Below are 27,105 nucleotides of genomic sequence, written 5' to 3' on the forward strand. Positions count from 1 at the left end.
GAATGAAGTATAAGTAATGAAGGTTTTTGAAAAATGGGGGATATGTACATCTACATGGCAACCCCTGATTGAAAGCGTGAGAGTACGTCCCGTAATCTCGCGATACTCAGGCGGTCACTGCCTGATAGGAATAATGGCCGCCTTCGTAGCAATGGCTGGAACAGGGAACAAAACAAGAAGCATTTTAGAGCGTTTCAGCTGACCAGGAACCGCAGGAATAACCCGGCACCCCCTCCAACCCTGTTTTCAGAACGGATGGGTAGAGGGGGTCTTGCCAAAGGACACAAGAAACGAAAGACACTCGGAAGGAAAGGAGGGAAAGCTAGCATTGTTAGCGCTAGCTGGCTATCAACACGGTTGTCACTGCCGGGGTATCGAACCCGAGTAGCTGTGACAACTGTGTGTCCAGGAGGCTGAGCGTGTGATCAATAAACGGGATTCTAGCTAATATGAGTGGACCGGGGCAGGACAGCGAGCCAGAGGCGAAAGTCCTTCTCATAAAGCGGCTTTACAGGTAAGTTGGTGAGGCCGTTTAGCGTTGTTAGCTGCTAACTTAGCGCTAGCCAATCAATGTTTGCTAACAAGAAACGCTGCTCCTCGTCCAAAAATCTGACACCTGTCACGACAACAAGAGCAGAAATTATACACACACTCATTAGTATTCCTATGTGTAAGACTGACTCGACTTTATTAACTGCAGCTTGTAATGACTCGGTGTAAAATCGTGATTAAAGCTGCCTTTCACCATTACCGCCTCTTTTTGAGAGAATTGAAACAGAAATTGAGGTCTCCAGTTCATGAATGAGTGAAAACCAAAACTTGAAAACGTTGTCTTTGGAAACATTTACTCCACAAGGTGTGACCATGTGCTTTTAAAGGCATGTCATTAAAGAAATAACGTTGGTTTTGGTTAGTTTTCAGTGGATTTCTCGTCTTGAGAAATGACAGATTTCTGTAAACACAGTAAACTGTTATCAACAAGCTAGCCACATGTAGCCACTGTCTTGATAAAGTAAACACAATGAAATATGAAATAAGTTACTTAAAAAATACTTATTTTTTATTCTGTGCTCTCTATTAAATATAATTCAAAATAGCAGGCTACAAACAACTCTATATGCATACATTAGTGGGTGGAGACCAAAAGTTGGAAGCCAAAAACATTCCAATGCAACATGATTAACATTTGTTTAACAAGCAGCTACATGTTTCATAGTGATCATAAAATGACAACTCTTCACAGAGTTGCTCTGTTATTTACTTATCACATTATTTACAGTGTGATTTGTTTGCTGTACAACCAGCATAGTGTAATTTGAGGTATCTTCTCTTTAAATCATCAATATTTTGGTGAAACAAAGAGTAAGGGTGTCACATTTTATGAAATACATAGGCCTGTCACGATAACAAATTTTGCTAGACGATAATTTTCCAAAATATTATTGCTGATAAATGATATTATTGTCAATATTATTTTGATTTTTTTTCCATTATTTCACTGATGTAATTATGATAAATGGGATAATAAAGTGAGTACACCATATCAAAAGCAAGAAAGTTTAATTTCTTAAGAGTATTTTACTGTAACTAAAAGGTCAGGATCTTTTAAATGAAATAAATTAAACAAAAAAATACAATAAATTTAACAAACAAAATACAAATGAAATACAATACAATGAAAATGAAATGGACTCTCTTTTAGAAAAAAATACACGTCAGTGAAAATAATTAATGATAATCAAAATCATTAAAACATAGATCCTGTCTCTAACGAAAAAACGAAACTCGGAAAAAATAAAAAACAACAATAAAAACTATAGCCTAAATAAAAGGGAGTTTATACAGTTCCTGAATTGTATGACACATGTACTTTTTCCCAGTCAATCCGTACTGTCTGTCAAACACTTTTAACATTTCTGGCTTTCAACCATATTGAAGGGCTGCATTTCTTTGGCAATGTAGCTGTCTTTAAGCGCCCACTATTTGGTGCTTTTATTTCTATTTACTTTGCAGACCAAAAGCCTCAGTAAGAGCGGATTGTCAAAGAACAAGGCCCCACTGCACCTCCCCTTCTTCTTCTTCTTCGTCGCCACTGTTTTCAAACAAATGCGACATATCAGCTCGTTGGTGTTCATGAGCCCACACTTTGTTCATTCTGATAAAAAACAAAATATTCCCACACTGGGACTGTGGCAGGCGGCTTAAGAACCGTATCTTTCGTGCCATCACTCATATTAGCGTGTGTTTCCTCCTTACCCCTCAGGACGCTCGCTTCAGCTCTCTCCGTGTGCGCGTGCGAGCAGCCCCGTCTTCACCCCAAAGATCGCATTTTTGACAGATGCTCACTCCGCTATAAATCCGCTATAGAACCTATGCACCACGATGTTAGGAAAGATAGACGTAGTGAGCCATCTTCTCATTCAGCCTCTTTGGTCGAAAGACAGGAGGAAAACAAACATACATGCACGTGTCAGTTTATCGAGGCTGGCAAATTCACCGAGGACGTTTTTATTTATTTATTATTTATTTTTATTTCCGTTAATAGATTTATTGATTATCGTGACAGGCCTAGAAATACAAATGTATTTAATCAATCAAGACATATATCTTGTATTAAATTGCATGCTGACATTGATTGTATGTTTTCAAAATGTTATACAAAAGATAATACCAAACTTGGGTTTTGTAATAATAACAAGGCTTGGTGTATGTGACATGAATTTTAGAAGATGTACTGACTCTGATTGTGGAGCGGTTTTAAAGTATCAGTTTAGGTCATAGCATTCATGTTGTCATTATGCTAATGTTTCTCCATTGCTGCTCAGGGCTGTGGTGGAGTCTGTGCACAAGCTGGATGTCATCATCGGCAGCAAATCATCCTACAGAGAGGTCTTCAAGCCAGAGAACATCAGCCTTCGCAACAAGTATGTCCACCTGCCTCAGCAGTGTGTGTGAAAGTAGACGGGAGTGTAACGCCTCAGAGTATTTCTTTTCAGACCCGGGCATCAAGAAAGTCAAGTTAGTGGAAGATACAGAGAGATACACAAACCTAGTGTGAGACTTTAAGACTGAACATGTCTGCAGTTGTTATTTTCAACCTGGATTTAATGAACTGAAAGTGAGAATTTAAAAAAGAAAGAGGAAGTGTGAGCAAATTTTGGAAAGAGGCCTGACTGCATGTCTGTTCAGACAGAGAGATAGTATCTCTGCACTGTGAGTGTTTGGGTGGTTTGTCATCCAGCATGTTTTGTAATTGAGTGGTGAGGCTTTTTGTTGTCAGGGCTGCAAAGTTACATATTTTATTTTAAGAATATGTCTCTCGAGTTTGTACTAGTGACTTGGAAGATTGTTGAAACTTTCACCTCCAAATAATTTGTTGCTGTTTTCACATTTTATATATAGACTACAGAGCTTTGCTGATGATTGAATTACAACTGTGACATTCAGATTGAAAGATAATTAGAAAAACAATAATATTAATGTTTGATGTATTGAATTTAAGTAATAATCCTAAATATTAAAATGCAAATGGGATAAGTTTTCACCTCAGTACAAATCAGTCGTCCTCTTTTCTTGAGAATTATACCATCCTCTCATGCGTTAGAGAATGACAGAGCCAAGCAGCAAAGAATCTCTTCAAAGCGAAGAGAATGACAAATACTGCGTGTACTTGCCTCTCGGTATTAACATAATCTTGCCTTCGGCCACACACACAAGAGTGGGCACTGAGATTTCACAATATTTCAGTGAACATCTCTGACGACTGAGTCACTTCACACTGCCCATGTAAGTCACAGAAGGACGGAAGACACATTTTACTTGTGTTTGTCTTCTACAAGCAGGATCCTATGCTGCTGCTTTAATGCATCATATTTTAAAATGATGAAACTATGGTTGACTCATTGGTCTGCTTGTCAAACCGGTGACCCAAGTACTTCTTGTCTGAAATCATGCTTGATTGTGACTGTTTTGATTTGTGTGTCTCCAGGCTGAGGGAGCTCTGTGTGAAGCTGATGTTCCTCCACCCCGTGGACTACGGTCGTAAGGCCGAGGAGCTGCTCTGGAGGAAGGTTTACTATGAGGTCATCCAGGTTATCAAGACCAACAAGAAGGTAAACGAAGCTGCTACTGCTGTGGAAAAAAAATCCTTTTTAAATTTATCTGCCCTGGCTTTACATCCTGGCTCTAACAAAGGTCAATTCTGTCATGACATTTTATAATTTGTGATCACTGGATCATAGCGCTCCTCATAGGGAACCAGGAGTTGTCATGCATGGGTGGTCCGAGGGGAAGCTGAGCCCATAAAAATGTCATACAGCTCTGCTGTTGGACCAACTAGAGACTTAAAATGTTAAAAGTTTTGTTCATTTTTGTAAGAAACTAGTATGTGTATACATATAAGTTAGACATGCACCGATAGATTGGTGGGGAGGTCTGTCAGCCAGCCATTGTCGCTTTTTGCTCTGAGACCTAAGACTCAGGACACTTTTTTGGTTTTTTTAAGTTAAAACGTAAAGATTTTATTGTTTCACAGGTATTGTGCAATGATTTTCAATAAAATAAGTAGGGATGCACGATATTATCGGCACAATATCGGTATCGGCTGATAAAAGCTTAAAAACATGTTTATCGGTATCAGCAGATGTGAAAATTTCTGCCGATAGACACAGCCGATAAGGTGCTATTCAGTTAGGATTATCATTATTTTCCATCTGAAAATAAGCTCCTTAAATAAAATGTAGCACTTCATTTATTTGCACTGCAGAGCTCTGTGTCTGTCACCAGGTTGTTACAGTAGCTCTAAAATAATCAAATGGAACTTGGTTATGTTTGAAAATGCATTGTACATTTAAAGTTCATGTGATCTAAAGAAATTATTCTTCTGTATTTCAATACTGAATGTCTCGAGTTTGAAAAAATAATACATTTCTTGTTTATGGTAAAATCAAATGTTTTTTGTCTTGTTTTATGTGTGTTTCTTAACCAAATAAGACCGTCACAATTAGAGTAACATATAAATGCCAGTACAGGATAGACTTAGCTTTCTTTGCAGTGAAAAAAACAAACAAACTTGTGATTATCGGTATCGGTATCAGCCAAAAGGGGTTTAGATATATCGGCATATCGGATATCGGCAAAAATCCAATATCGTGCATCCCTAAAAACAAGATCGGAACACTGAAGATATATGCTGTCAGTTGTAGTAAATAAAAAGTAAAAATCGGTATTGGCAGGTCAGGCTTTTTAAAGATTGGTGATTAGTGATCAGACAGAAAATTGTGACTGGTGCACCCCTAGTATAAGTTTGTATATAGTGTATTTAATCTCTTGTTCTTTATCATTCAGGTGTTTCACTCAGAGAATCTTGAACGTGTTAGAAACACAGTTTTGACAGCTCGCTGTTAAAGACTCTGTCTGACACCTACCCCTCAGCAAAGTGATCAGCAGGCATAAATAATGACTGTGTGAAAATGATTAGCTCTTATGCTTTTGACCTGGTTTTGATTTTTGTAGGCTCATTAAGAGGCTTCATAATTAATTTCAGCATGATTTTTCAATCAGCTTTGAATTTTTCACAAGTTTTGGGTGAAAAAACATGAAGCAGAACCTCGACCTGTGGGACACATCTGATACTTCCACTGATCTGAACTCAAAATGGTTTAGTGAAGTTATAATCTGACTTCTTGCTTTCCTTTTTTTTGATTTTGATTTAATTTTACTTACTTACTTACTCATATTTGTTTTCTGAAACTGTTGCTGAAGTAATATTGAAAACATTGTATTTCCTTGATGTTGATGCTTAGTTTAGTCAGGGTTATAACCACAGTTCACCCTTTCCCTTCATGATGGTGTGCTGCTGCATCTCCTTGAAACCCAAACTCTGTAATCACATGGATTTTAGCAGACAAAAAGAAAAACATCTCTGACCAGCACAGGAAATTTGAAAATCTCAGCAGGACAGTGAAGTTATTAGCTCTTGGTTGTTCCAATATCTTGTGTTTCCTTCTTGTCCGACGGAGCAAACGTTTAGTATTTAAACTTGCACATTTCTAACATCTTTCCTCCTCTTTTCAGCCTCTACTTTGCTGTGTTTGTATTTCTTTTCCTCTTGGTGCATTTCTAACATTTCTCCTCCCTCCGTGCAGCACATTCACAGCCGCAGTGCTCTGGAGTGTGCCTACCGCACACACCTGATTGCAGGAGTGGGTTTCTACCAGCACCTGCTGCTCTACATCCAGTCGCATTATCAGCTGGAGCTGCAGGACTGCATCGACTGGACGCACGTCACGGACCCTCTCATCGGTCAGCAAAACAAAAACCAGCTGCCTGCCTAGTTTGTTGTCATTCTGTTTGAAAAATTTGATCTCTCTTTGAAGGGGAGATGTTTTAAAAGCCAGAAAGAGAAACACAGGAGTGTGACAATGTCTCATTAAATTGGGAATTAATCCTCTTATGTAAGTTATTATAAGGGTTTTAAAACTTCACTGACTGTTTCCACTGGTCAGATTGACCTCATTTACAGCTGCTTCTGTACAATCACTCTCCTGATTAACACTGTGATCCTTGGGGGCGTTAAAGTGTCCCTTGTCTTAATTTAGTCCGCTCAGATTTCAGTGTTCCTGCGAACCACGTAGACCTGACAAATAGGTGGAGAAATGCCAAGTCAGCCTATCGTCAGCAAAGACAAATTGACAGGTGCAAGGTCACCAAAGTATGATGTGGTGTGAAGCCTGTACTTATCCTCTGCCTGAAACTGGCTTGACTTGAGCTCTGTGGTGTACTATAGCGATAGAGATGTTATCAGACTGTAAACTGGGCTTTATCCCAGGAGTAGACTTGGACTCTGAGAAACTCTATCACTCCCTGGACAAGTTTTCCACCACCTAAAACAAAAACCCTTTGAACAGGAAATCAGAAAATGTCTGTGTGTGGTCTCCAACTTTGATCTCTCTGGGCTTTAAAATGTCTCCCTCCTGTTGCATAATTCTGAGACATTTTGGCTCAAGTGCCTGAGCTAAATCCTTGAAATGAGTAGATCATTGTGTGATTGTTTCCCTCAGGTCGAAAGAAACCGGTGTCAGCCACCCCGAAGGAGATGGAGTGGGCGCAGATGGCCTGTCATCGCTGTCTGGTCTACCTTGGAGATCTAGGTAACAACATAATAACAGATTAAACAGTTATTCCATCGCTCACAGCAGCTCTTAGAGGTGTGAGACTGTGTGTGTCTTTAATTGAGCAATGAAAAAAGTTTGTAGAAGTAGATTTTAAATACTTCTTTGTTATCTCTTTTTGTCTCTGGTCTGCAGCCCGTTATCAGAATGAGCTCGCTGGCGTGGAGGCTGAGCAGCTGGCAGAACGGTTTTACCATCAAGCCCTGTCCGTCATGCCGCACATAGGTGAGTGAAGGCAACATGAGACACACGTGTTTTCATACTTGACATAAACGCTCAATAAGGCTGAGGCTTTGTTGTGGATCAGGATAAAAACAGTAGCTTGACTGATCTGAAATAGCTCCAACAGGAAAGTTCCTTTGAACCCTGATCCTTGATCTAAAATAACGTAGTTCCTTTGCATTGATTTAGTATTGCAATGATTTGTGCTGTGATGACTTATGTGGGCGTGGCCACACAGAGGTATCTCAGTGTTGCATAAAAACTTGAAACAGCAGGAAAAAGCAGTTTGGTCAGAATCTCTTGAGCTTTCTAAGAAATACATTCTTATGTCTGTGTGTGTGCTTTGTGAAGACATTTCTTGTCTTTCACGAGGAACCAGGAGCTCCGTCTGATAATCAAGAGAATTACTTCTAGACTAGTTGATGCTTTGATTGGTTTTGCTCAGAATAAACAGATGAGGTAACATATTTGTAGACTTCTAAGTTTATATTTGTTTATCTGTGTGCTAGGGATATAACAATACACTCATGATTCAATACAATTTCCAAAACTGGCTTAACGATGTGATTTTATTACGATTTTTTGAGCTTTCAGACAAAATGTCTGAGAAGATTCTTTAAATTATTTCTGTAACTGCAAAACACAAACCATGCAGCGAATGCAAAATTTAAAACACACACATATATTTTCAAATGTGCAAAACTACAAAATATATTGTCTCTTATTTTTTTAAAAATTAAGAGAATTTACTTTTTAATTCTCTGAGGTAAAAATAGGGATGCGTACCTGTCACATCTAATACAATACGGTACCGATGCCTGGTACCTGGCAATCAGTACGGCTACTCAACGGTACCAATTTTTGGTACTTTTTTGTGTTTATGTGGTAAAAAATATCAATTTGTTTCATAATAGAATATAAAAAAAATTCAACTTAGCATATTTATTTTTCAATATATAGCCTTGCAATGCTCACAGTCACAAGGATGCATTTAGGTACCTTTTGGTTGTACATGAATCAATACTCTGTACTTTTGACAGAACTCGGTCAGTACCCATAAAAGTACTACAAAATATGTTTTCTCGGTACCCATTCCTAGGTAAAAAAAAGTGCAAGTGAAATTATATTTTATTTTGAAAAACAAAAATAAATTAAAAACATTTTTTAAAACAAATCTCACATCAAAATAACTGAATGATTAAGGAAAACCAGTTCTCTGCTGTAGGGATGGGTATTCACACTTGAAACAATTGGTACCGGTACTCAACGGTACCATTTTTCGGTACTTTTTTGTATTTATGTGGTAAAGAATAACAATTTGTTTAGTAATAAAATATACATTTTTTTCAACTTAACATTTATTTGTCAATATGTAATCTTGCAATGCTGTGTTCATGTCCAGCATGGAAAATCACCTACTCTTCCTCTCCCTCACAGTCACAAGGATGTGTTTAGGTACCTAAACATGGCACCTTTTGATTTTACGTGAATCGGTACCCGGTACTTTTGACAGAATTTGGTCAGTACCTATAAAAGTACCTAGTTCGGTACCCATTCCTACTCTGCTGTTTGGCAAGGGCATCACGATTTATTTTTTCTCTCAGCTGATTGAAATCATTGTACACATCTGTTTGAATCTTTCACACATTTGTATCAATTTAACCGCCATGTGATGCATGTTTGCATCCCTACAGTGTGCTTGATTTGTTAAAAGCATTACAACAGAAGATAAGCTGATCTTTCGTGTCTAAAATTTTGGCGACAGCAGGGCAGCTCATTGGGATGCATACACACTACTTTTCATATTTAGCACTCAGTCCCTCTTCCGAAACTCCAAAAATGAAAGTTCATGTGTTATTCACCAATGTCTCTATCAACCTGTGTTACAGGAATGCCTTTTAACCAGCTGGGCACGCTGGCAGGGAGCAAGTTCTACAACGTTGAAGCAACCTACTACTACCTACGCTGGTAAGGATTGTTTGTGTGCAAGTTGTATGGTTTAAAAGTGTACGTTAAGATATGCAGAGGCTTAAAAGATGTTCAATCTGTTCCAGTATCCAATCAGACGCCCCCTTTGAGGGCGCCTACGGCAACCTGAAGCGCCTGTTTGACAAAGCTGCCAAGATGTACCACCAAGTGAAAAAGCAGGAGATGAAGAAGTTGTCTCCATCTCGACAAAGGTGAGGTGGATTAAAGGGGCTGTGAGGAGTTTGAAAGTGATGTTGAAAAAGTCTCTCTTCTAGGTATTTGCCTGATCATAATCCTCACTTTAAAATGAGATTATCAGCGCCAATATTGCTGGTTACAGGTTATTTTGATTTAATTTTAAATTGCTACTTCTTAGCTTCCAGTTTGGGTCTAACAGAACTGGATTGATTTACGGCACATCTAGGTTTCTATGACAACACCAAACCATCTGACGAGGTTTAGTAGTGAGAAGAGATAAAACACAGAGATCTGGGTTTTTCTCGGCTCAGTATTAATTTATATTATATTATTAGTTCTGTGATTAATTTTGTAGTGATGGTGGACACTGGAGCCTAACTGTCAGACAGAAAAAGGACAGAAGAGCAGAGGAAAGATAAACAGGAGATTGATTCAGCCCGAGCTAAATGCTAAGTAGCCTTTAGCTCGGGCTGTATCGCTCTATAACACAGTGGCTAAACTGTTTGTGATAATGTTGATTCCAACCCACAGTCAGCAGTTATTCTGCAGTGGTCAGTTCAAACTTGAGAGTCTATCAATAAAATGAAGAGTGAGGTTACGTTAGCTCTGATTGGTAGATGATTGGCAGGACATAACCAGGATTCACTAACATTACACATTACAGACATGTCTTAAAGCACCAGGCTGCTAGCTGCTCTAAATATAAACAGCCACTGACGTACATACAAACTGACAGTGTTTACTTGTTGTCACGTTAGCCTATAGATACGTCTGAGCACCAGGCTGCCGATAGCACTACATATAGCCAGCTACTACAACGTTTGCTTGATGTCACGTTTCAAACCGTAGCGCTACGTAACTATACTGAAAAATACCTTGCCTCAGCGCGTTGCATCCATTAAAAAGTTGACTTGAACAAAGAAAATTTGTTTTAATTCGATCTCCATAGCATCTTTAAGGATGATCTGAAAACAGAATTTTGGTTATATGTGGTTTTAAACCTGCTCACTCATGCGTTCAGTCAATTTTCTGCACATTTTCAGAAGAGATAATAGAGTGCTCTGTGCATTTTTGGCATTATTAACCCTTTTTATTTGCTTGCCTGGTTAAAAAAAAAAAACTTAAAAATGCAAACTTTTTTTTTTACAATCTAATTACAATCCATAATCTTATCTTCGATCATACAATTACCGAGTTGCTTACCACCCATTTAAGTCACAACAGCACCTGTGGCAGCGATGAGATTGAAAAACATCCTCCTGCAGATGGGATCAGATAATTGATGATCCCTGTGGAGGAGGTAAGATTGCTGCAGTATGAATCAGTGGGAATGAAATAACATTTATGCACACAAAAAGTAAAGGTATACAAACTTTTACGAGAAAGGTAAGCTGGGAAATAGTTCAGTTATTGATCCTTTTTGTGTCTATTAGGAAGTTGGTTAAAGTTTTGATTGGGCTTGTTTGTTAAGACTGTGCGTATGTAACACAAAAACAGATTTTAATAGTTTTTTTTTTTTTTTAGAGAGATTTGGGATCTAGGTCAAATAATAAATCTTGATCATTTGGTAATGGTTTCTGCTTTTCTTTTCTTCTTCCTTCCTTTTTTTTTGCTGCAGATCAAAAGACATCAAGCGTCTCCTGGTCAGCTTCATGTACCTTCAGAGTCTGCTGCAGCCCAAGAACAGGTAAATATTTGCAGACAACCAAAGAAAACTGGCTTCAATGTACTTTTTTAATCTTTGACTCTTTTATTGGTGTGTTTAAGCTGTACCTCAGTTATTTGGACTTTGATTGATTCAGCAGATAGGAGCAGATAGGGTTTAAATGTTTTGCTGTAACTAACTGTAAAATGTACCCTTAGCGGATACAAAGACACTAAAAGGTAAATACAGAAAGCATTAACCCAGAGCTCCATAAACCTGGTGACCCTGCGTTATCCAACAAACAGCCACCGTGTTATCTCTGGATTATTCATTGACAGAGTCGTATCATTTAAAGCACTTCCTTTATTTTCATCATTTCCTCTTCTCACATCTCTTCTCTGTTTGCAGTTTAATGGAGACGGAGCTGACGTCACTCTGTCAGTCGGTGCTCGAGGACTTCAACCTGGTGCTGTTTTACCTACCGCCGCCGACACATGGCGGCGCTCACCACTCCCCCAGCGAAGAAGAAGACGAGCCACAGCACTCAGACAGCTCCTGCCCGGTGCTGCCCGACACGCTCATCTTCAAGATGGTGGTGACGTGTCTGATGGTGGTGCACAGCCTGAAGAGGGGAGGTCAGTGATGGTTTGATCATCAGTTTTGGGGAAGAATGCCATGATCGGTGCTGTGCTTGCTCTGTGGATTCACATGCTCACATTTTACCTTTTCTGTCCTTCTTTTTAAATAATTGGAGAAGTGTTTTCCTGCTTTGAACTAGATAGATATTTTAATTGTCGGTCATTTTGACAGACAGGGTCACAAAATTCTGTCATAATGAACAATGATCCGTCAATTAAAAAAATCAATGATAAGACCTATTGGTTATAAATTGTATATTTTAGCATGCCATCACAAAGGCAAATGCAACTTGTAACATTGGTCACAATGGTTTGCAATTATATTGCTTATTGGGCAGATAGATAAAATAATAGAAAAATAATAGAAAATATGAATAAAGACACTGACCCTGCTGCCTGCAGCTCTGTAAAGTAAAAAAAAATTGTTCTCCTAGCAGGCAGAACGCACTTTTTTCGCACAGAAAAAACTCTTTTCACGATAAATTTCAAGTAAAGTTTTTTGACACCTTTTTTGTGTTTCGGTTTACCTGAGCTCAAACGTTGTGTGGATTTAAAATGGATGCTTTTTTTTGGCGTAATTGAGGGTTATCAAGCGATAGAGTGGAGGAAGAGATCAGCATCAGGTTACGTGTCTTTGCCTCAGACGGCTGACGTCTCGCGTCTGTTTTCATTTTATGGCGGCTGAAGCCAGGCTCTGCTGCTACACTACAGACTGGAATGACCATTGCTACTTCAGTTAGCGTTTTAAAAGTGTCTTGGGGAGATTTCCCCCAGTGAAGTCATGAACAGTCGGCACGACTCTTGAGCCGCGTTTCCACCAAGTAGGCTGGTTCGGTTCAGTACGGTTTGGCATGGTTTGGTACAGTTAAGCCTGATCCCATTTGCGTTTCCACAGCAAACTGTGCCCTCTCGCGGTAGGCGGCATGTAAGCCGGATGCTGAAAGCTGCAGCTGTAAACAATAGCGTGATGCCGTAGCAGCGTGACACAGTTTACCCCGCTAATAAAGCCAACGAAGAAGAAAAACGCATAGATTGAAGACTTGCATCATTTCGTCCTCTCTGTGATTGGCATGTAGCTCTTTGATACAAAGAACAATCAAGCTTTGTTTCAGAGAAGTCTGTGTGCCGCCAGGAGAAATACAGCGGTAAGAGATGATTCTTGTGACCAATCAACGGTCTGCAGTGTTGTAGCTCCACCTTCAGAGAGCGGATCGGTTCAGTCTGGCACCCATACGAAAGGGTCCCAAAAAGTGGTTATTTGGGGATCTGTCCTGGGATAAGTGGAAACGCCACAAAATGTGCGCCGTACCGAACCGGTCTGCTTGGAAATGCGGCTTTAGAAAGACGGGTTTCCTGATCCTGCCAGAACCCGCTTCATTGGGTGGAAATCCTGGAGCATGCGGTCTAAGAGTCATAGTGGTCATAGATGCACCCCGATGCATCAACTCCATAGATCTTAAGCACATCGTCAGCAACAACCCGTGGCAACAACATGACAACACAATACCTAATTAATTATGTACACTCGCCATCAACTGGACGGGGGGTCAACTGCAGGTGCTGTATGTGATAAATGAATGGTTGTGTGTGACAATAAAAGTGATGGACTGGATCGCTCTTGGGTTTTCTGATCTGTCAAAATGACGGGCAACCTTCAGATTTTTCTGTCATTGCTCAAAAATATTCCTTTAAAGATGTAGAATAATGGGTTAAGAGTAGACTTAATATAGTAGATCCTGTTTTTCATGATTGTTTCATTGGAAAAATAAAGTTATGTACTGAATTTATTTGGGTGGTTCCTGACGCTTTTCATACACAGAAAAATGTATTTGATGATGTAATGGAGTGGCTGTTCTGTGGTCGTGGTCTTTGGTGTGAGATGACCTTTCACAATGTAAAGTGCTGTGAGGAGCAGTGAATTTTTGAGGACTTGTTGTGAGGATTTAAATGTGTTTGTTGTTACGGTTGACTCTAAACTCATGTGGTTTTGTGTTGGTAGGATCAAAGCAGTACAGTGCATCCATCGCTTTCACTCTGGCGCTCTTCTCTCATCTGGTGAACCACGTCAACATCCGGCTGCAGGCAGAGCTGGAGGAAGCAGAGAGCCAGGTGCCTCCACTTCACACCGACGGTGCAGGTAGGAGAGGACGCTCCTCATCTGTGGGACAGAAATGCTTACAGCTCGTTAGCTCAGACATAAAAGAGAAAATACGCACAAGTCAGCACAAAAGGGGAAATTTCCCAGCCAGGATCTGGCTCATCGATCGATGCAGAAATCCCATTTCATCCTCATCAGCAACATCCTGTGAGATTAAAGTTGAAACTTCTCTTTGTGGTTTGAAAATAATAGTCTTTAGGGAGAACTGCAGCTTTAAGTCAAAAATAGTTTGAAGTTTTAAACAAATAAATATGTGCTCCTTCATGAATGCTCTAGCTGGCAGCATTGTGGTTTGAAATCAGTTTAATGAAAACTTAAAGTGTGGTTAAATGTTGGTCTCTTTCTAGATGACCTGGAGACAAAGGATCTGACGGCTCCATCGACAGATCGGTCTGAGCAGAAACCTCTGCAGAACGGCTCCCTAGAGCAAGAAGACGATGAGGAGGAGAGGGATGAAGATGGCTGCGAAAGAGTCGGCGTTAAAAAGCAGATCAGTGTGGAGGAACAACGCAAACTGGAAGAAGACAAGCAGAGACAGAAGAAGAAGTACACCCGCCTGTCCAGACTCCGCCGACGCCGCTGTGCCCGTAAGGACGATCGGGGAGAGGACGAGAGCGACCTAAGCGAAGGCTTCGAGAGCGAAGAGGACGACGATGAGGATGATGAGAGGAGGGGTCACACTGAGTCAACAGGTGGCAGCACCACTGGAATCCCACCCAACCCTCCGTCTGTCAGGAAGCAGACAAAAAGAGACCCCCTGGTTGAGGAGGGCAGCTGGGGGAGTGGCTCAGAGGAAGAAGAGGAGGAGGAAGGAGGGACGGCGTTTGACGTAGAAACCGACTCTGACATGAACAGCCAGGAGTCCCGATCGGACCTGGAAGACATGGAGGACGCGGAAAACTCAGACAACACCGAGGGGCAGGCTAGAGAGCATCAGGAGGAAGATGAGGAGGAAGACCAACCTAAGGAGGAGGGAGGGGAGCGGGATGGTGACACACCCCCGACCTCCAACGGTCCGCTCATGCCCAGTGACTCCAGCATCAGCAGCAACCTGCAGGCCATGTCCTCACAGCTCTTCCAGGCGAAGCGATGTTTCCGCCTGGCTCCAACCTTCAGTAACATGCTCCTGAGGCCCCAAGCCTCCTCTTCATCCTCCGGGATTCCCACTCCGACTGACTCCTCAGCTCCCCCTTCCCAAGAGACACCTCCTCCCCCCAGCGACTCACCCTGTGACATGAACCCTGGTACTCCCAACGGAACTAATGAAAACGGTAATGCCTCATACCTCTCTGCTACAGATATATTTTTTTCCCCAAGTAATTCCCTGCATCTTTGAAAACCATAGAAACTTATTCCCTCATTATCCATGAGCATCCTTCCATAGTCTTGGGAGGGCTGGGCCTCACACAGCAATCTGCAGGTGTGAGGTGAGGTTCACCATGAATCACAGGGTTTATTGAACTGTGTGTTTATGTTTGGTGCTGGCAATTTCAAACTAGAGCGTGTGCATACATCTACTTTAGTGTTTGGGTTAGAGTTTCTTCACATCAGCTTGATTAAGTTGTTGACTTGACAGGCATTTGTAGTAGGGATGCACAGTGTTGGATTTTTTGCCGATATCTGGTATGCAGATATCTAAAGATGCTATAGGGAGGATCTGTTTTAATTGCACTCCCTCGTCACCTTCTGGCCCAGGGTCTTCGCCCACTGTCATAAATTACTTTTAGCGAGGTGTGTGTTTGTTTTGGAATTAAATGGAGATCAGATAGAAACAAAGCTTCTTTGTTCAAGTCAACTTTTTACTGGATACAACACGCCGAGGTAAGGGACTTATCAGTACAGTTACGTAGTGATATGGTTTAAAACATGACATCAACCCGGTTAAATGTTGGCAACATCGGCAGCCCGGTGCTTGTATGTAGGCTAATGTGACAACAAGTAAACACTGTCAGTTTGTAGTTGAGTAGCTGTCTTTATTCAGCACAGCTGGCAGTCTGGTGCTCTAGGACAAGTCTGTAATGTTTAATGTTAGTAAATCCTGGTTTTGTCCTGCCAGTCATCTACCAATCAGAGCTAACGTAACCTCACTCTTCATTTTATTGATAGACTCTCAAGTTTGAACAGACCACTGCAGAATAACTGCTGACTGTGGGTTGGAATGATCATTAGCACTAACAGTTTAGCCCCTGTGTAAGCCTTTAGCTCAGGCTCTATCTCTCTCCTGTTTAGCTTTCCTCTGCTCTTCTGTCCTCAGTTAGGCTCCTGTGTCCACCATCACTACAAAATTAATCAGAAATTGTTTTCAGCAGAGAAAAAACTCAGATCTCTCTTCTCACTACTAAACTTCATCAGCTGGCGTGGTGTTGTCATAGAGACCTAGACGTACCATGGATCCATCCGGTCCTGGATGACCCGACCTGGAAGCTAAGAAGTAGCATTTTAAAATAACCTGTAACCAGCAAAATTGGCGCTGATAATCTCATCTAAAAGTGTGGATTACGACCAGGAATATATCTAGAAAGGAGACTTTTTCAAGATCACTTTCAAACTCCTCACAGCCCCTTTAACATCTCATTTAGCAGATATCAATACTGATGTTTTTTCTGTGTACATAATTGCAGAGATTATCAACTCTCTTCTGTATTAGAAGTAGCATATTGTATCATGGTGCGTACTCTTATCACATTTATTATAAAATATTCATTTCTTGTGCAAAATGAAAAAAATATATACTTGAAACTGTATATTTATTCATGACAATTGCTTTCAAGCAAAAGAAAAACATCCCAAAGATAAATTCTACTTGGAAGCTGAATGATGTTTTTCCCGTAAAAAACCCCCACAATATTACCCACAACCAGGGTAAATTTGGCCAATTTAATAATTGACAGTCCATAAACATAAACTCTGTTCACAGGGAAAATGTGAGAAGTACAACTGTACAGTAGTTTAACCCAAATTGGATAAAATGGTTTACTTCTGTGATTGGTGAATGTGCCGTAATGAGTCAGATACATCTACCTTACAGACTGCTGCTTAAGTTTAACTTAAAACAGGGACCAAACATGGGACCACTCAACCTGAACTGAGCAGACAAAATCAGTGCAACAGTGCAAAAATTATCTGCAGCTTCAGCTCATTATTATATTAGTTTTATTATACACACAGACTTTTGATGAGTTCCTTACACAGCTTCACTAAAAGAAGGAACTTTTCTTTAAACTAGCGCGGAAAAGTGAGTAAAGTGAGGGTTTGTAGAACAATAACTTTCTCAGTAATAGAGGAATTAGGAGTACATGGACAACATTTGCGAAAGACAGTTTAAGGAATGTCCGATGAGGCAGTTAGGACGAGTCAGTGGATCTGAATGAGGAGAAATTTAACAAGTAAGGGACAAAAAAAAACAAAACAGAAAATGTCTCTCCACATGCCTATTTCTCTGCCTTCCCTGTACTCTTTTAACTTCTCTGTACAGACTCTTCCTCTTTTTGCAAGGTCAAAAGGTGAACATAGCAATACTGACTAGTTAGGGTTAACTAAGGTCATCTGCTGGTGGATATAATGGACGGTGAGACGCCTGATCAATCTGTTCAGCCTCACAGAGGTGTCCTGGGCCTAACTTAACAAAACACTACTGACAGGAGGTTCCCACTTGATAACCCCAGAGATATTATGGCTTTTGCTGCTCATCCGTCTTCAGGCTTTGAGTTTGAGGTGACTTATCAGCTGAGGCAAGAGAGGGCTGGGTTTCTTCACTGAGCACTCATCCTTTCTGAAAGCACAAGAATGTGTTTTGCTCAAATTTAGTTTAGTGTAGGGTGAAGTCTGATAGTAAACTATGAGCACAGATATAAACAACAACTCAAGCACTCTTTATTTCTCTCTTTGTTCACATCATTAACTTAAAACACCCGTCTTTAGTGTTAATGATCTGTATCCTTTGCAGAAGCACACACATACTGGATGAAGCCCAAGTACAAATGTGTGTTGCATTAAAGCACATGTGAGTGTATAGGATCTGTGATTTATGGCTCTGAGGGCTCATGGCCAAATGTAAACAGTGCATAGCACAAGCTTACGTTTCCTTAAAAGGAAATGTAAACCTCCAGTATGTCCAGCTGCTGAGGGGTCTGACTCCCTATAAGCTCTGTGAGCCCAAGCTTTAGATACGATGTTAAAACTATTTACAATATCTAGTTATTTTAAACCATTCTGTCTTGTTTTGTCACATTTCCTCCTCTAGACCTGGACTCAGACTGTGAAGGCAGCCAGCACAGCACCCCGTCTGTTCACAGTGAGAAAACCCTCCTAGAAAAGCTGGAGATTCTGACCAATCAGGGCCTGATCCAGGTGGTGAAGGTCTTCATTGATTGGCTGAGGACGAACACAGACATCATTCTCATGTGTGCACAGGTGAGGCGAACAAAACTGTGCTGCTTTTCTCTGGAAACCATCGTTTTTTGAAGGAGTTTAGTGACTGAAACTTTTCCTGTCTGCAGAGCTCTCAGAGCTTGTGGAACCGGCTGTCTGTGCTGCTCAACCTGCTCCCAGATGGCAGCAAGATGCTCGAGGCTGGTGAGTTACTGATGGACTGCAAGACACTAACATTTCTACTCGGTCTCTTTTTGTCAGATCTCTCTCTGAACATTAGCTGTCCCTTAAGATTTCCACTCTACAGCACATTAATGTATTTGTTTATTTGTGGCTGCAGACCTGGGTCTGAACACGGAGGTGACAGAGCTCATTAATGAGTGTGAGCAGCCTGGTTTGGTGCAGAGTCTGCTGCTGCCTGAGGATTTGGCCCTGCGACACCTGCCTGCTCTCAACGTAGCTCACCGCCGCCTGGATTTCAACCGCCGCAACCCCTCCCTCAGCTCCCTACAGGAGGTACACACAAACTACCAGAGCCAAAACATGAATTATAACTAGATGTGTCTTTTTTTGCATGCATGTAAAATACTTTCCTATGTTACAGTTATTATTTACAATCCAAGAATCCAATCCTGCTCTGCTCACTTCACAGAGCAAAGCGTAGCCCGACTGGTGCCAATGTTAGAAAGAACTAAAAGCAGATTTGGTGAAATTAGCCCCATTTCTTTCAGGTTGATCCTTTAAACTGCTTTTGTTTGAGTTATTTAATAGTGAGCTAAATATTTCAGTGTTTTGGGCTGTGTCTTTAAAAAAACAGACTGTGTGATATAATCATTTTAGGATCCAAGGAAATGTGCATTTTTGTTTTATAGATAAAACAAATGTAGATTCATCAGTTTACTGAAGTAGTTCATCAACCTCTTCAGCAACAATCAGATAATCAGATAATACAAAGAAACTATCTGTTATGGGATGGGAAATGATAAGATTTTGTCAATACCGATTCCCTTATCAATTCCTGTTGTAAATTTTCTTGGTACAAAAAGTAGCTTTACAGGTTTTCTGTGTCAGCAACATTTAATTGAGTTTATACTGCAAGTAAATAAAATGTTATTGGTCCCTGAGTCTGAATATTTCTGGGCATAATTATACAGAAACAGGTAAAAAATGCATACAATGTGACGTAGATGTACTGTATTGTGATATATCAATTATTCAAGTAGGCCATCTAGTGTCTCAGAGTGGTTATAGCAATAGTTTAAGTTGTTTGGAACCTTCCCGTAGTTATGAAGTCAGCCATGAGCCTTTCAGTTGCCTGTTAGCTTTTGACATTTGAAGTTCTCAGTATTTTTTTTTTACAAAGAGTTGATGTGATATGTTTCTGTGATGAAAGTTGAAATTCTATTCTGAAGCTGAAGTTATACTGATGTATGCTAACTGCTAGCATATCAATGCAGTTTCCAATATACGTTAGCATAAAGCTTGGGCTATTTTGTTATTTTGGTAAATTAGGTGATTTATACCATTTCTAATGTACTGAATATGAATCTCCTGAGAGAGAGTAATGTACATTTCTTTATGAAGTCAGTTCTTCAGTAAAACTTCAAGCTAAAACTCCTGAATCAGAGTTTTCTTGGGGAACATTATCTAACTGCTAAGCTAAGATAGCTGCAGCAAACTAGTCGACATAAGGCCTGACAGCTCTGGCACAATGTAAAGAATTGATAAGGGAATTGTTAAGCAAAAAGGCTAACGATGTTGATGGATTGAAACATTTCTTATCGATTCTCAACTGGAATCGGTTTTCGATGCCTATCCCTAATCTGTTCAGGATGCACGATATATATCTGTATCAATATCATCATCGGCCGATATTTACTCATTAGCTGCCAGCCATTTTCAGAGCATCTTGAATGATCCTTTTTTTATGACTATGTAGACACCAAAACTACCTAAGAAGAGTGGATCCTCTTTTTTATATCTCTCTTCCTGTTTTTGATCCATAAAAGAGACAAAACATACTTTTTTGATCACATTAATTCCAGGCGCTCCATCCTTTGATCCTCTCCATGGTCGTCTTCTCTCACAGTTGCGCTGCTCACTACCTCGACACATCATCACATCATCTCAGATTGTGGTTTTTTTTTCACCTATATCATAAATATCTGTTATCGACCATAACAACAATATTGATATCGGTATCGGCCAAAATTTTACTGGTGCATCCCTACTATCTGTCGAATCAAAAAGTACTTTTTTGTCAGGCATGTAAAAATCATAAAAACATGAAAACAACAACAAAAAGCAGCGATTTGTACTTTTTTTTCTTGGCTTATTTTAAGTCTTTTAAAAGCTACAGTCTCAGTTTTCAGTGTCTTCAATGTCCAGACTTGACTGTCTTTCTTAACATTGGAAAAATCCACATTCATTAGGTTTGTTAAAGTTTATAAACTGATGAGATTTTAAAAAAAAAAGCTGTAGCAAATATTTGGCTATTTTTTTAACATTTTTTCAAGCATTCTTGTTTTCATTCCTCTCTAAATTTAAAGACAGATAAAGAATTTTATAAGGAGCAAAATACAAAAGCATGAACCTTTTATTTCTCATCCTTTTCCTCCAGTGTGTGGTGCGAGTGTGCTGCATCCGCAGTTTTGGCCACTTCCTGACAAATCTCCAAGGCAACGTGCTGCACTTCAACCCCGAGGCGGGCATCTTCACCAGCATCAGCCAGTCCGAACAGGACAATCTGGTGCAGCAGGCCAAGGCCCAGTTCCGAATGGTGAGCGACATCTGAAGAATGAGCTTACGAACAGCAGGGGGGTCTGGGCTCAATGGAGACTCATTATTTGAACTGTGGGCCACTCAGATGTTGTGTAACTGCTGACCCAAATAAATGTGCAGAGTGGAAGACGACGAGATGAACAAACAGGAATGAGAATAATGTTTTCCTCTGTTGATGGTGAGCTTCTTGTTTTTTATTTTGACCCGTGCAGGCTGAAGAAGAGGCTCGTAGAAATCGCTTAATGAGGGACATGGCTCAGCTGCGACTTCAGGTTTGTGACGTGTCATTATAAAAACATTATAAGTGTTTCTGACATTATTTTTTTCCTCACATTTATTTGTTTATGTCTCTTTTTCTGTCTCCTCTGTGCAGTTGGAGGTGTCACAGCTAGAGGGCAGCCTTCAGCAGCCCAAGGCCCAGTCCTCCATGTCTCCCTACCTGGTGCCAGACACAGCTGCTCTCTGTCAGCATCTGAACCTCATCAGGCAACTGGCCGGCAGCGGCTGCTTCATCATCATCATCCCACGGACAGGTCAGTGGGACATTGGGGACATTTTTTCAGCGATTACATCAAACTCAAAGGGGTTATTATGGTATATTTTGATATTTGAAACTTACATTTCAGCTTGTTTCAAGCCACTGCCTTGGTTTAGAGTTGATTGCTGATTTGAGCCTGACACGACCCTTTGTTCTGTGATTAATGCGGCCTTAATGTGTGTTTTAGTGATTGATGGACTTGACAGGTTAAAGAAAGAAAATGCCGGTGCGAGGGACGGGATTCGCTTCCTGGAGTCTGAATTTCGTAAAGGCAACAGGTGGGTGTTTTTATTCTATGTTCAGCAACCATGTTGCACTCTTTCAAACAGATGTGGATTTATTTTACTTCATCACGTCTTTGTCATCCTCCTGCAGGTACATTCGCTGCCAGAAGGAGTCCGGTCGCAGTTTTGAAAGAGATAAACTGAAACGTCAGGACATCGAAGCCTGGTAACTTTTCCCCCACTGACCTTAAATTTGCTTACGAGTGGACTCATTCAGCATTTTTCACTTCCTGTTTTGACTTGTTTGGTCCTTTTTATGCTTTTTTAGGCATTTGTATAAGATGGTGGACAGCTGCCGTCAGCTGACAGTCTCCCAGAGCAACGGAGACGAAGACACAGCCGGGATGGTGACCATCCTCACCGGCCATCAAGTGGAGGAGCTTTGCACTCAGTCTGCTGCGATGAAGGTGAGACGCTCACTTCATTTGTTTAACTCTCTAACACCCGAGCCTCAAATTGCCTGCGTGGACCAATTTGTTTGGACAATAACACGGTCAAAAAACATCCTGTAAGTCAGTGCTTGGGCCCATTTTTGTCCTGGAGTACTTTGAACTTTCAGTATTTGGAGTTATTTCCAATTCACTGCATGTTATATAAGAGTAATATAGCTTAAAATGATGTTTGAACGTAGAGGTTTAGCAAAGGAAAAAAACAGCAATCAAACATCTGAAACAGATTTTACAGGATGAACTTGGAGTTTAAATATTATTAAACATACGTACATTAACATTTATGAGCATCGTCTCTTATTTTGTAAATAAAAAAGGTCGCTGACTACATCACCAGAGCCTCCAGCATCAACACAGCACTCTCCACACACACACACACACACACCACCTGAGGGTCGCTGCTCCTCGTCACAGGACAAACCAAAAGTGAAAGTAAAGGAAAAAGAGATTCAGCTGAGTACGCTCACTGTACAGTACAAAGAAGGCTCGGTGCATTGATTTACAAAGGATATCACACAGTAAAAACCTCAAATCATACTCACACAGTAAAAAGAAGACTTGGTTCACTGTTCTAACATCGCAAAATAAATATATGAGCTATTTTACGTGCTGTGTGATACACTTACACATTTACAGGACAAACAGGACATTTCTCTGTTATAAAAAGGTTATTATACATCGACTATGTTAAATTTCGCTCATATTTTACTAATTAGACCTGGTTCACTGTTCTAAAAAGTTACCACACATCACAAGCCTCAATCAACACGTAAAATTACGCATATGAAGTAAAAACTGGATAGAAAGAGCTTCATTCATCCCAAAGTTCATCCCATCTAACGTTACCTATCAGCACATAGAGCTGCTCCTTTAGATGCTCCTTCAGTCTCTAAGGAGGATCTTCCTTAGGGCATTTGTAGGAGAACTTGGAGAACTGTCGCTTTCTTTCACCGTTGCTATTAACTCCAAAACACTGATTGCTCTGTGACGGTCAAAACTTGATAGACGTTGCCTTTGTTGTATATTTTTGTTTTTAAAAACTGACCACAGAACAACCATACATTTTGATGCTGATAACAGGTCAAATTTTGTGTTTCAAAAACGCTAACTTGTCTGAATGAATGGAGCTAAACGCTGCTTCTGACGGAGGCTCTGCATCTCCGGCTTGGACAGTCTGACAGCTCCCGGTGTTTAGCACCTGATAACGTGATTTAGAGAGTCTCTTTCACTCTCCGTTCTAAAAAGTTTATAGGATTTGAGTCACAAACTAGTGCCGTACTCCCCTAACTACATTTATCCAATGGAGCTCTCACTCTCAAACTCACGCCGCACTGGTAACACTCAGCGAGGAGGAGGAGGGGTGGAGTGCGCATGAGCAAAGTAGAAGTGGCCCATGTAGAGAAACTAAACTTAACACGTTGTTATGGAGAGCTGGGAGAGAGTCAGGCGGGATCATACAGAGAGCAAAGCCCCAATAAGCAAATAAACATTAGAAAACAAGCCCAAAGTCACTAATAAGCGGTCTGTTCAACACTGCGTACTACAACTTAATTTTCTTGTTACTTGCTTCATTCAGTTTAAGATTTATTTTGTTTTTTGTATTGTACTTATATTTTTTCATGTCATCATGACTGAAATAAAGACAAACAAACATGACACACGGCTGACCAATCAGAGGTGAGAACCTATCTTGTCGTAAATGCAGTGAAAAAGCAACACACAGGTTGAATTATAAAGGTCTGCACATCTTAAAGGTCAAATTAGGTGAAACACAAAACAACCGTGATTAATCAACTAATCTTAAAAATAATTGATAGATTAGTCGACTTTAAAAATATTTGTTGGTTGCAGCTCTATTGGACTGTAAGAGTAAACAGATTGGCCTTTTTATTTTTTATAATTTTATTCTATATTTTGCATTTTTCTGTGCAAAACAGTGTTGTTTAATTAGCTCTGTTATGAAAGAGAGATTGTTTTGGAATTTATTTGGGATACATTATGGTTTTGAAACAATTGAACAACGGAAAAATAATCGTTAGACTAATCGTCCAATTAATCGTTAGATTAGTCGATTAATCGATTAATCGAAAAATAATCGCCAGATTAATCGTTTTGAAAATAATCGTTTACCTCCAGCTCTACTAAACGCTGCTTCTGCGGTGAAGATGTGTGTATTTTTATGATGACGTAGCCTGATAATACCTGGACATATGGCCTGATCCAAAGAATAGTCGCACAAGTGGCGAATCGGCTCAAAACGATTCGACAGTCGCACAGTGTATGCCCAGCTTTACAGCGCTGTATCACTGCTCTCTAACTTTGCAAACTGAATTTTCTGTTGAGTGGTTCAAGCTTCAAGCAGATTTTCATGAAGTTGAAACATATTTCATAAAGCTCTGTCTGTTTCCTCTCCTCTCCTTCCAGACGGCGATCCAGGCGGCAGGCTCGGCGGGCATGGAGCTGAAGAACATCGTGGAGTTCTACCGGCAGTGGAAGGAGATTGGCTGAGAGTTGGACGGGGGGGCAGCTGTCAGTGCTGCGAAACAGCTGATCGATCACAACACTCGCTCCCTCTCTCTCTCCCACTCTTTTGCTCTGTGTGTATCTGCGTCTCTAAAGGCAAAAACAACTCAAAAGGAAGCTGAATCGAAGGAAGGAAGGAAGGAAGGAAGGAAGGAAGGAGTTATAGCGTAGAGGGGTGGAAAAGATAAACCAGTGGAGTGAAAAAAAAAAGGAATAGAGAAATGCGAGCGAGCAGCGGCGCTAAAAGAAACAGCAGATCTCCCCACCTCCCACTCCCAATCCTAAACATAAAGAGTGACCCCTAGTGGTCGGGGTGAGGAAACGGTGAGGGAACGCTCCACACAAGTTTTTAAGTGCCCCTGGTTCACATCCTAACCAGGAATACACTGTACATGTTAGCAAACGAGTACCTACGTGTCGAGAGAGAAACCGCACACAGACATAAACACATTCACGCTCAGACGAATCCATTTAGATATTTAGAGCTGAGGTTTTTGTTCCCTCCTCCCCTTCCCTCTCAGTATGTATTTAAGAAACAGGGTTGAGAGTGTGTGAGTGTGCTCATGGCTGCGTTTTTAGGAAGTCAAGGGTGTATGACGACAACTTAGAGATAGAGACGACACACTCTGTCCACCTGACACCTGAGGCTTCCCGCCTTAAAAACAAAAACCAGGCGTCTCACAGCAGCTCAAAAAACCTCCAGGAAAGGTTGAGGAAGACGAGCTCTCTTCTTCAGGATTGGTTTCTTTCCTCTGTGGCTTTTTTTTATTTTGATTTCAGTAGGTTTTTTTTTTTTCATTTGCGGTGTATTTTTTGTGATCAGTGACTTACGTATTGTGCTCTCTGTACGAGAAAAGAAGAAAAACACAAGCTGTGTTTCCCTGTTAAAGGTTTTAATTTGGATTTTATTTTTGTACCCAAATGACGTTTATTTTGCTTTTTGTAAGCTGAAACTGAATGACATATGCAAGAATGTTTAAGGGAAAGGAAAAGGGTTTGTTGTTGTGTGTTGATCCACTTTAACAGGTCCTCTGGTTCTGAAAGTTTGAAAAACTTATAATCCAGAATTTATTTAACAAGGTGTCATGTTAGACGGAGGAGGGAGGTAGCAGCTTATTAGCCTCGTGTTGTAGCTACTCATCAGTGAGGCTCAGAAGAGGAGGGGGATCTGACTCTCCCAGAGGATTGTGGGTTTAGTTTGGACTCCTGTAAACTCCTTAAATGTACCCCATCTACACTTCATCTCCATAGTGACTGTCCCATCATGCACAGTGCAAAAGAAAACCAGTATACGTGTGTGGCCATGCATTGAACAATAAAGAGAAACTAAGATGATAACTGCTGCCTCCAGTGGTTTTGCTACTTAAGTTGAAACTGAAACTCATCAGCTCTTACAGCTGACATCTTGAAATGAATGCGTTTGTGATTCTGAATTAAAAGCTGATCTCCTGGTTTACAAAACAATAACAGCACTGCCAAAAAATAAAATCTAATCAAGTGCTTTTTCTTTAGTTTTCAGTAAAAATGTCTTTAGACTTAAAATGAGCCACTTTCAGCTTACCAGTCCAGAAAAATGTCTTATTTCAAGCTATTTAAAGACAAAAAATGAGGTCTCAACTGCCTGCAACACGTAAACAAATCTGCCAGTGGGGTTAGAGAAATGTGCTTGTCAAGATTAGAGTAATGTCTCAATACAAGTACATTTTTTTCAGGCAATTCAGACCTCGTTTTTGTCTTTAAATAACTTGAAATACGACATTTTTCTGGGCTGGTAAGGTGAATGTGGCTCATGTTAAGTCTAAAAAAAACATTTTTACTGAAAATAAGACAAAAACATTTGATAATATTTCAGATTTTTGCAGTGAAAAACTGCTCCTTCCTACCTGGAGTCCCTCATCCAGGTCTACACCCCTTGCCGACTACACTCTGCCTGTGAAAGACGCCTCGTGCTCCGAGCCCAGCCTGGATCTAAATCTCTCACTCTTCTCTCTTGTTCCTAATGGTGGTATGAATTACTCAGTTCTTACACTGAAAAAAATGAAAACTTGTCAAGCATTTTTTATCTTATTTTCAGTAGAAAATGTCTTTTTGGACTTAAAAAGAGCCACATTCACCTGACCAGTCCAGAAAATGTCTTATTTTAAGTTACTTAAAGACA

General features: G+C 40.4%; 1 protein-coding gene across 1 annotated transcript; it reads left to right on the plus strand.

Annotated features, from left to right (window-relative positions):
* smg5 (SMG5 nonsense mediated mRNA decay factor) lies at positions 1 to 26,277 on the plus strand. The gene is made up of 22 exons (XM_074683773.1): positions 1 to 514; positions 2,826 to 2,924; positions 3,989 to 4,112; positions 6,147 to 6,303; positions 7,062 to 7,151; positions 7,308 to 7,397; positions 9,284 to 9,362; positions 9,449 to 9,574; positions 11,179 to 11,247; positions 11,614 to 11,840; positions 13,843 to 13,980; positions 14,349 to 15,272; positions 18,245 to 18,414; positions 18,501 to 18,576; positions 18,713 to 18,888; positions 20,993 to 21,151; positions 21,366 to 21,425; positions 21,527 to 21,686; positions 21,879 to 21,969; positions 22,067 to 22,141; positions 22,244 to 22,382; positions 24,849 to 26,277. The coding sequence occupies exons 1-22, from the start codon at positions 450 to 452 to the stop codon at positions 24,930 to 24,932; spliced, it is 3,378 nt and encodes a 1,125-aa protein (XP_074539874.1). The 5' UTR covers positions 1 to 449; the 3' UTR covers positions 24,933 to 26,277.
* Positions 26,278 to 27,105: the final 828 nt, after the last annotated feature.

Source organism: Halichoeres trimaculatus, unplaced genomic scaffold, assembly GCF_033239565.1.
Source record: "Halichoeres trimaculatus isolate MK-OKI-2021-1 unplaced genomic scaffold, fHalTri1.1 fHalTri1_scaffold_12, whole genome shotgun sequence".
NCBI classification, from domain to species: domain Eukaryota; kingdom Metazoa; phylum Chordata; class Actinopteri; order Labriformes; family Labridae; genus Halichoeres; species Halichoeres trimaculatus.